We start from the raw sequence: 11,402 nt of genomic DNA on the forward strand, positions 1-11,402 counted from the left end.
AAATCAGGGTGTTATAAAATTTGTGAATGGTTTTGACTGGTAGGTTATTCATACAAAAGATCGCGAGTGACAGTTCCCTTAGCTTTGTCTTGACGATCTTCGCTTAGTTCGCTACTGTTTGAAAGCAGCTGGTTCTAGAATTAAAACTTTCAGAACCGCGAGGGATCATGGGAACTTTTAAAGGCAGAGGGTCTTAAATAATGGATGTTATGAAGTTTTTCTTTGTTTATACAAGCGGAACCGGTGCCGTCTATTCAGTATGTTCAGCCTATAGTCTAATATTATCATTTGCAAAAGTTTACATCTATACGGCATGTATATTTTATTGTTACACTATATTTAGTCGTTTTTACTCCAACCCACCCCTCTCCCCGTTTGGTAACCACTGATTTAGGCTTTTTAAAAATAGTATGTTTTATTTTTAACAAAGATTAAATAACTATGGACAGGTTTCTCCTGGTATCTATGTTCCACGTTACCCAGTGGCTTAGGGAACGCTATATATAAACACAAACACAACTTGTAGAAAGGTATAGTTTACGTCTCTATTTCTCAGTATGCCGTTTTCCCAGCATGCCGTTTCTGTATCCATTCCGCTGTTTTGAGTATGAGTCACATTTTTAAAGGAAAAGCAAGAAATAATATGATAAAATTACAGAGTTATCGACGATAACCTCTCTCTGTTTTATATAATAATTACCAGTATGAAAATGTTGTACCATTACAAAGATTTCTTTTACAGCCGCTATACCATAAATGCAATAGAGGGGGCAGCTTTGTTTCCGTGGGAGGAAGCTCATTGTAGAGGTCACGTGCTGAGTGTTCGTCACTCCTCCAATCACCTCGGGGAAGGTCTGAGACAAGAGCCAATAGCTGCCCTAGCAGGGCATCACCTGATGCAGGTGAGCGAGCGAACAGCAATACTGGGCTAATGTGAGCTGCTCTCTCAGGAGAAGCTGTGTAATGCAGTGGATGTGAAGCTCACTGGCTTGGAATCGCTCGCGGCTGGCGAATGAGTGCGATGTGTGAGGTGGAGCATCGCTCCAGAACCCAATTCAGACTACTCTCCTCCCACATTTTACCTCCACTAAGCTTGTGATATTTTATGTCAGTCACAACAAATAGTACCTACCCACGCAGTAAATGCTCAAGTCAAGCATCTGTTTCATCTAAGGCTACAAGTCACCATCATTGTAAAGCAGCTGTAGTTGGTTCATGTGGAGTCAGTTTTAACTATGCTCCTGCATACTCTACTGGGGGGTTCACTCTGAAATAATGCATCATATTTGTACACAATAATTCCTCAAATATATATTGTTTGCATGATTGAACTGCTATGAAAAATATACCCAATATGTTGCACTGATATGATGGCATTTTAATTACTCCTTGTGCCGAGAGTGATGATGGAGAGACGTGTTGTGCTGCTGCCTACACAGAAGCGTCTACAATGTGGAATATTTTTTCAGGTTCAACTGCAGCTGAACAACAAAATCTACAGGCACATAGGAATATGTTGTGCATATCTCTGAGTCTGCATACAAAAAAGTGCAATGTAAATAGAGTGCAGGAGATAAAAGCAAAGAAAAATGTATACAACTATGCTATCTACAGCTTTAACTAGTATATTTAAAATCAGGTTTTTGTCACTAATATACAAACAAAACATTATTTTTTAATATTTTACTATGATAGGAGTGTTAATACTCATGTGGTATGTGCTAGGGGCAGTTGAATGTTGTAGCTGGTCTAGATGGAGCTAATTTAAAAATACTTTATGTGTTTTGAATGTGGGGGCTTAATTTGCAAAGTGAGTAAAATAAATGTAGTGGAAGAAAAACGATATTTACATCTGAAATGTGGTGAAGTAGAAGTGTAAACTAGCAACCAATGTAAATAGTCAACTAAGGTATAAGTACCTGAAAATTGCACCTAAGTGCAGAAACTCAGTGATTGTACTTAGATTCAACTACTAATGTAATTAGTTTAAGGTGTTGTGCTGTCTGTTGGCCGTTAGGGGGCAGCTGTCAACCACTAATGTAGGCGTACACGATGGGCCCCAACACCAGCACTCCCAGTAGGACTGGAGGCTCTGGGAGAAAGATATATGAATATCACTGTGCCCCCCCCCCTCCCCTCCAACGGTACCCTTGCCCCCCTTAAAGGTGAAGTTAATTTTATTTTCTATATAGCGCCAGAAAACACAGAAAAAAGCATGATGAAGAAAGCAGTGAAAGGTGAGATGAAAGTTAGTTAGGAGGTGAAAGTTTACTCAGGTTAAGCCCACCCATGCTTTTTACTCTATGTGCAATAAAACTTACACGAGGAAAAAAGCGAGTCAGAGTAATTAATCAAAACATCATTAGTCCATGGTGAAACCAGCACAGTGGCAACACGTGGTATCTGTAATTACTGGTGTCATGGAATGATATGTTTACTCTAATTGAAAAGATACTCATGCTATAGATTTTCATAGCAATAATCAAGAAACTGTGTACTTTAGATGTCACATTTTTAATAGGATGTAACCATGAGAATACAATAATTTATGAGACAACAGGAACACAGTCCAGCAGTGGCACAAACACAACATGCAGTACCAGTATATATCCTACAAATGAATGGCTAATGCTTTTTGAAGAACAAATATGATAGATTAAATTGAGTTTGTATCATCATTTTTCTGCCAGCTGACGCCCAAGATAGAACACAAGCAAACATCTCTAACATTTCTCTGAGGGAGCATGGAGGAGGTTAGTGCAAACAGCAAATTGAACCTCTTACCTCTGTTATTCACATATTAAACCTAATCTTTTTTTGCAATGCATAACACAAATATGCAATAAATGATTTTGGTGGACCTACATACATTGCATCCTTTATGTAGATTGGAAGCCTCTGACAAAACAGCTGGCTGCTATATTTTTGCCTCATAAAACATGAGCAGTACTCAAATGTAATGTTAGATGTTTTCTAGCCCACATACCTGGCGGTTGTTTTGGCCCTGACATCCCAGTAGGAGCCCTGCTGTCACAGAGCAGAAAATAGCAGCAACAAGGGATTAGGGTGTGAGATCTGAAGTAGCAGAATTTCTCCTTGAGAGGTTGCAGCTGTAAATGGCCTCCTGCCTTCACCATCTTCACTTTCTACAGTTTCCAACACCTCTCTATATTACTTTAACTCTATAGGGACTTGGAAAGTGTATGTGCCTGGTGAGACAACAGCAGACATGTCAGACAAACATCCAATTAAGAGAAATACTTTTATCAATCTAATATTATCTAACAATAATGTGAGGTAACATTATATTTGCATATTTTGAATATCTGAATACTTATGGATGTTGACTGCGAACGGGAGTCAGCTGCTGCGGCTGTAAAACATTTTAAAGTTAGAACTGTTTTATGCTGTCTTCAAACAGAAGGAATGAATTAAAAGAGCCAGTTGGCTTTGAAGAGTGAGAACCAGTTAATTCCACCAGATTCAGCCAAGGTTTGCATGAAATGGCTTCCTTTTTTTTCAAAGGTTCCAGCAGCTGATATCATGCACTTATGCAGTATGTACAAGGTATTTCAGTCTTGTCATATTCAGCCAAGAAAAAACATTAGTTCCTTTTACCAAGTTTCTTTGATGGCTCTTTCACATGGATTTTCATACAATTATAAAGCTGAAAGTCAGTTTTACAATGCTTCAAAACAAGTAAGAATTAAGCCATTATTTACTCTTGATCATTTAACCGTGTACTGTGTAAAAAGAAGAGAGGCTGACTTTAGATGTAAACATACAGTAAACTCAATACAGAGTGACTGCTCGGTATATGGGTCACTTCAGTCTTGCTATTAGCTGTTATTTAGTCTAAACATTTCACTCATCTTAAACAGAGACAAGTTTTAAGTTTTTATGTCGTCATCATGTCATAAACTTTATTTCATGCCAGAAAACAAATATAACATCCACATAACAAATTTATATTCTTCATAAAAGAAGTGATAAATAGTTCAACGAAAGATTGAACACATTCATTCCTTGCATTATCAGATCGACTGATGCTCAGAATACTGTCAGACTGTACATTTATCAAGGTTACACCACTGTTACTTAAACCTCACAGCGTTCATTAGCGACTGTACATGATCTCAACAAACTTTGTTTTAATGTCATTACACAGAATAGTTTCTGCTTTACTGCTGTACTCAAAATATAAAGTTCTATTTACTGTATGTGTGTTTTACCTATGCACTCATGTGATTACACACTGCAAATGTAAAGTAATGGCTTCTGAGTTTTACTTCTAGACTAATAAACTTCACAATTATTTGGTAGATTGTTATCGTCCACTAATGTCGTACTACACTCGAGTGCAGTTCTTGGCTTGTTAACAACAGTTAATTCTACATTTTCAATAGACAGTCTACAATAAATGTCCATTCTTTACAATAAGATCCATGTTTCGTATTTTTCTAAAGTGCAGGAGTGACTGACGGGTGACAAAACTTTATATGCAGACCATAAGCATTCATTAACTCTGTTCTATCTAATGGCTGTGTAACCCTTTAGTAAAAAGATGCCTGGTAGTAAACTTTCGAAGAAGACAGCAAAGCACAATATCACAGCAAGAACAAGGGAAAATGCAGGTTATTCCTACCACAATTTCTGATTTTGTTTTTAATGAAGAAGGCATGATAAGATGGCGATGGATGGACAGACTGGCTGTTATTCATGTGTTTCTTTTTTGTGCCATTTTGACATTATTTCTACTCTACGATGTAGCTTTGATTGAAATAATAAGAGCACAGAGAAATAAGAAATCATGCAAATCTTTGTTTTTAATTTCTTATGTGTCTCTTAAATCAGAAGCAAGAAAAGTGCCAGTACTGTGAAATGAATCTTAACACAGTTCCTGATCACACAATAAAATATTGCATTGCCTCAGTTCTTTCTCACCAAGGTTTTAGTTTGTTTCACTACTAACTGATTTATCCAAGCACTCTTATATTTATAACCCTGGAGCAAAGCTTTGCAAAAACAATCCTGGTCATGCTATCAAGAAAAAAGTGGATGTCAAATACCAAAAAATGAAGAAACAACCATACAGATGCTCCTGCTTTAACTGTGTTGAGTAGCAGCAGCTTTGCTCTGTCAGTTGTTGTTCATAATCCACCATGAGGCTGCAAAAGGAAACAGCTTGAGTCAAACAGATGACAAATGACAACAGGAAGAGAACCTAAGTAACAGGGCATATTTTGTTCCTTAAGAAAAAACAATTTCCTGAGAAAATAATTATTTTTCTAATACAACATACACTACTATACACACATTAATTGATTTGATGGTTTACTATCACCTTTCAGGTTTATATATTGAGGTCACTTGCTTACTGTACGCATGGTATGGAGCGACACTAGCATTTGTTTTGAGTCCGGACACCTGATGAAACTAAGTCTAGTGTTCACCCTCTTTCACCTTTGTTTTTGGTTTCTACTATCAACTGTAAAAACGCTGGACAGGTTAAGAGCTCCCAGAAGTGAAGCCACCAAAAGCTTCCAGAAAGCACCCAGAAAGACTTTAATGAACTTCTTATGTTCATTCGTTATTCTATCAGATAATAATGAACCAATGATTACCCCCTATTCATTGTATCAAGCATATGAAGTAATCGTTTTTCAGAAGACCATGCTTATTTACCTCATTCTTCCAGTTTTACTGAGATTCATAAATCTATGAACTACATCAATTTGGATTCATGTGGGATTTTGAGCATGAAACAGGAGCGTACAATAAACTAGGCATTGTTTATACCTGGGAGCAGCATGGTGGAGACCATCTCTGGCTCTTCCAGTGAGTCGATAATGCAGCGCTGGAAAGTCTTACTGATGGACGACTGCAGGTAGCTGAAGGATGAAAAAGATGAGACTGTCTGCAAAGGCAATAATGCTTCAAAGCAGCTCTTTGTGCTGGGCAAATTATGTTTCAGCAAAGAAATTCTTGCAACATGTTTTCTAATTAACAATGCCATGAAACCCTTCTGATCTTACCTCATCCAGGAGAGGCGATCCTGCCAAAATTCATACATGATGAAGCATGATCTGTCCGGCAGGTTCTGAACTGAAACACTACAAATAAAAAGAGACAGAGAGAAAGAATAAACAAAGAGTAGCAGGGGTTGTCTCATATGTCTGGGGAAATTGAAGGGATCTGAAGTGGCTACATCAAATCACAGAGAGATCCTGAGACAAACAGAAGCACTGAGGCTGAACAACGGACATACTGTAGGTTGTTTAGCTGGCTGCTAGTGGCGTCTGTGTAGATTTTGAGAGCTTGCTGAAATTGCTCAACATCTCTCTCCTTCACAGACATTTGTCTTTGGACTAGAAGAATGTTCTAGAGAAGGGGAGAGAAAACAAATAATCTCAATGATTTGGGCTCATTTTGGTATGTAAATAAAATACTTTAAAAAAAATTAGCAACACCATCATTATTTATTCAGAGCAAATATAACTTATATAATTAGATCACAGTATTATAATGAACCTACAGTTATTTACATTACAGTATAAATGTAACTCACTGATTTATACGTCCCTGCCAATGTGTCTTCTTTAAGAGGTTCAAGTTGTGGACTCTGAAAATGGGCATAGATATTTTATTCAGCTATGAGCAGAACAAGAATTAGCAGCAAAACCGGCTCAACTGAATCCAGCAACGGTATGGCCTCTAGTTCAGCCTGTAGCAGAGCATTAGCTTTCACAAGGAAGACCTCACCATGTTCATATTATCTAACCTACAACAGCCTCACTACAGCCCTGAGAACTGGCCTTATACTATATTCTTGTCTGCATGGCCAAGATAAGGAAATGTAATTAGAGTGTTAGCAGGCTACCTCATTAACTTCGCAGCACTGGTATCTAACTTTGGGAAATGCCTTATCTATAATTTCATATCAATATAAAATTAACAATCCCCACAGCAGCAGCCAAAAACTGTTTGTGCTCTTTTTCACAACCTGCAAGTGAAATATCGGTGACTTTTCATAAATTTCAAGAAGCTTCAAAACTTTATTGTTTCCCTGTGCTTTATTTCTAACCTCCCAGAAGTACATTATTTTTTTGTATTTTATGTTCATAATCTCATCAGAAATGACTACATAACAATTGAAAAGTAAATAAATCAACATTAAAATTCATACACCTCAAACACACCCTTTGCCCTGCGCATCCCACAATCTCTCTATGCAACCTGAAGATGGATAATATAACACGCTGACAAACTGAAACATATGCATGCATCACCAGACTTTTAAAAAGGTTATTAAAGTAAAGATTTCCTGTCCCTCCCAGACCTCCACATACTCTATAACTCTATAAGCACTATGTCTAGTATAGACAGAGTGAAGGTGAATGTGGAGGTTAACCACAGTCAGCTAGCCTGGCATCTGTGCGCTGACAAAAACAAGCAGATTTTACACAAACCTCACACTCCAGTTTGTCTATGAGTTCCTCGAGCTGGGTGATTTGGGTGCCCCAGTGGTTATCTGGCTCCACGCTGACTCCTGACCCCAGAAACAAACAAGGCACAGCGCAAGAGGTGTGAACAAGGATAGTTTATCAAAGTCTTGTGCGTTTTGTATGACCTACTGTGCCCGTTTCAACCTCCAGTGTTTTGGCAAATTTGTGCTCCCTTCATATTTTAATCTCAATGTTCCTGAGACCTACCTGTGGTGAGCATGCCAGAGTAGGGGTCGGTAGGGGAGAGACACATGTTCTTCTGGATGCGTCGGCCAGGGCGTTTGGCCGTCCTTTGGACAGCCAAGTCCTGGGGCTTCTCCAGTATCCTCCCTGTACAGCCTTGGTCATGAACAGCCTCCATAGCACAATCCAGGGATGACTGAAGGGACTGCAGCTGGGTGGAGGTCTCCCTCAGCAGGATGCGTGTCACGAACTGACCCAGCACTGATGACTTCTGGTACTCCTGGAGGGCGCAAAAATGAAGAAGAATCAGCTGATATGGGAAAAATACATTCATTCATTTCTTATTTTTAGTTCAAATGGGAAAATACATGATTATCATAATTTTGGTTTATTATTTTTATTTATTTAGGCCTGGGGTGGGGAAACAGACAAGGAGTGAACAGAGATAAAGTTAAAACGCAACAAATGTGGATGGCATGAACATGTCTCATGTAGAACGTGTTGATTACCGTGAATTAATGGCTGCAAACACCCCAGGTGATAACAGTGTATTCCATAAACTGGAAAGTTATAATATAATGGTTTCTAGTGCCACTTTTCAAAGCTGGCACTAAAAAAACTACTGTATAAGCTTCAGTGGAATAGCTGCTGCTTTACCCCCATGTTCTTCCAGGTAAATACAACTATGCCATGTCAGTTTTTGTGGATAATGAATCCCATCATCCTCAGCGGCCCCTTGTGGTGCAAGGAAATTGAGTTCAGGAAAAATGAGACGGAGATGTTTGAAAAATGACGACCAAGCTTGTTCCTTGTGTCTGTGTGCTTGGTCTTCTCTGCAGCAGAGGCGCTGCACTACGTGAACAATGAACCTCAGTCCTCTTAATATTTCCTCTCTTCGAACAGAAGAGCTGCAATATGGTCTTTTTATCTTGGGACACAACAACAAGACAGAAAACACATTTTAGTCTTGTAACATCATCAGTTTACTGGTTGTGTTTCTAGATATTATGAAAGCATTATAAACTGGACTTCATGTAAAAGCTTTACCCATATTTCTGCTGGGTCTTGGTAGTTCTGGTCGCCCCAGAGCACTGCTATAGGCTCAGGCTTGTCTTTGGTTAAGTATTTAATAACTAAGATTAATCTCAGGATGGCTAAAAAAAAGCATATGTTCTTCAGGGCAAAGAAAGCTTTTTGACAGACTAATAGCAAAATAAAAAATGCATGAGCAGCAAGAAGGCATGGGAGATAAAGAAAAGAGGAAAGTTTAAAAGAACAAGAACAGGAGCCAGATGAGGCAATGTCGGAGCAGACGAATGTACAGAGAAAGAAGATTAAAAAGAAATGTGTGCATCTGAATGAAGTGAATAATAGACTTGGATTAAAGACGAGGGCCAGAAACTGAAAGAGGAAGAAGTCAGAGCAGCTGGAAAGTGGTCATGTGTATGTGACACAGGCATCTGACATCAGAACAGCTGGACACGTGGTGGGATTGTCAGCATTAGCTACTGTCATCTGTGCTCTCCTATGATCAGTAACACCCACTTCCTGCACTGCAGTGAAAATACGCACAGTCTGCACGTGATTTTTCTTCCTTTGCCAAACAGAAATAAATATTCACTAGCTGGCTTAAAACAAGGGGTTAGGTGAGATCAATAAAGAGTGAGTGGAGCTATTGATTTTCTCTGATGTTGATCTAAATTATGTGTAAGAAACAACATAATTACAGTGCTGCATCAGGAGCAGGGTCTTTAATCCCCTGTCCATCACAGAGACTATGACAGGATTTCATAAAGTTCTATTTAGCATGTTTCACTAAGCAAAGCAGGTGATTTGATACTGGAAACATAATCATTCCGAGCTTGTGATATTTGTGACAGTAACAATATCTCCCACTTGGCAAAGTGACCTACAGACTTGTCAATAAACTGTTGGCGGAACGGCTGTAAATGCACCACCACTTGTAGTTACATAAAAATAAAATCCAGCATTACATATAACACTAAGAAAATCTATTCAGCTCATTTTATAGGTGCTAGAGCCTACACAGTTTGTTTGTGTGGTGCACCTAAAGATATGTCACCACATTGTTTTCAGTTAATTTATTATTTCATAATTGACAATTGAATGTACATTTTATTTTGGGTGCCACATTTATATTATATGATGTTTTGTGCCTGCTGTCCTGGATTTGGTGGTTGGAGAACAGAAAAGGGTAAAGCGGAACCTTTGTGCGCTTGGTGTTGCACCCAGAATGGTTTTGGGGAGGGACCTTCTGTCCTCGCCCCCAGATGCAGTCTGGATGCGAATGTCAGCATACCGTGAGAGTTCTGTTCTGATGTCACATTGTGTTTTCCAGGTCAGTAGACGGTGAAACTACACATACAAAGCAGTATGATGTTAGTATTTAATAATTTGTTAGTATAGCGTACTGTTCGGTGTATATTTACATGCTCGTCGGTAATAGTTTAGTTAGTCAAGGCTCAAAGTAAAGCGGAGGTTTCCCGCGGGTAGGACGTCTCGCGTGATTTAGCGGAAATATCGCGAGGACCTCCAAAGTCCGGTTTTATGGACCTTATCCAGTTTTATTGTCACTAATATGCATTGTATATTGTTATTAGGACTTAGGTAAAGTAAGAATGTTTAAACCGAAGTCAATGTAAATGCATGAGAGATAGTTATATATTCAGTTTGAAGTAATGTAAATGTATTTTTGTTCAAAGATAACTAGTATTTTTAGTGTGCAGCCCATTATTTATTTGATAACTAATTACAGTTAAGCATGGAACAGTGGAGCAACTGTTTATTCACCACCAAAGTGGTGCTGAGACATGTCACTCAGGTGTTTAAGTAATTATATTGAGAACTTGAGTTAAGAAAATATGGGATAAAAATGCACTTTATTCATGCTGTTATAATGTTTGAATGTTAATGTTTGAATAAACCCAGATGCAGTCTGGATGCGAATGTCAGCGCACCGTGAGAGTTCTGTTCTGATGTCACATTGTGTTTTCCAGGCTGCACTAATTCACTGCTACGCAGCCCCGGCACTTGGGGCCCGTAACATTTGTATCTGGTTCACTTGGTAACAAACTGCCTCAAATATGCAAAACAACAAAATTAGCTTATTTAAGATGCTTATCTGGTGTGGCTACCAGGTTGTCTTCATTGATTTGTTTCTGGGTTTGATGCTTAATGATTCTCTTTGCCTTTGAAGCACTTTGAATTGCTTCTTTGTATGGGAATCAGTTTACAGAGAGGAAGACTTAGATAAAGCATATGACCAATATTTAAATATATTTAAGAAAGTATATGACAGGAACTGTCCTCGTAAGCAGAATAAAAACAAAAGGAATTACAGTGGGAAACCGTGGATGAGTAAGGGATTACAGAATGCATGTAAAAAGAAGAATGCGTTATATAAGGAATTCATAAAGGACAGATCAAAGAAGGCGGAAGAAAAATATAAGTCATATAAGAACAAATTAATTGAGATTTTGAGGAGATGTAAGAAACTATATTACTCTAAAGTATTAGAGGATAATAAAAATAACATGAGAGGTACTTGGAATATATTAAATAAATTGATTAGAAACAGTACCAGCATGAGTAACTACCCTTAATATTTTATGGATAATGACACACCGGTCAATAGATTTGAGGATGTAGTTGATAAGTTTAATAGGTTCTTTGTGAATGTGGGTCCTGGTTTAG

The 11,402-nt window shown here is 38.3% G+C and overlaps 1 protein-coding gene across 1 annotated transcript in view; it reads right to left on the reverse strand.

The window, feature by feature from the left end:
* Positions 1–2,525: 2,525 nt before the first annotated feature.
* Positions 2,526–11,402, reverse strand: part of LOC109970596 (N-terminal EF-hand calcium-binding protein 1-like) — a 20,115-nt gene continuing 11,238 nt past the window's right edge. The window contains exons 6-12 of the mRNA XM_020618271.1: positions 7,713–7,968; positions 7,470–7,549; positions 6,569–6,622; positions 6,269–6,381; positions 6,036–6,113; positions 5,800–5,891; positions 2,526–5,168 (exon numbers count right to left, since the gene is read on the reverse strand). Coding sequence (XP_020473927.1) covers positions 5,140–5,168; positions 5,800–5,891; positions 6,036–6,113; positions 6,269–6,381; positions 6,569–6,622; positions 7,470–7,549; positions 7,713–7,968 — 702 coding nt within the window. The 3' untranslated portion in view covers positions 2,526–5,139. The remainder of the gene's footprint in view (positions 5,169–5,799; positions 5,892–6,035; positions 6,114–6,268; positions 6,382–6,568; positions 6,623–7,469; positions 7,550–7,712; positions 7,969–11,402) is intronic.

The sequence above is a fragment of the Monopterus albus genome, unplaced genomic scaffold (assembly GCF_001952655.1).
Source record: "Monopterus albus unplaced genomic scaffold, M_albus_1.0 scaffold6.1, whole genome shotgun sequence".
Classification (NCBI taxonomy): Eukaryota; Metazoa; Chordata; class Actinopteri; order Synbranchiformes; family Synbranchidae; genus Monopterus; species Monopterus albus.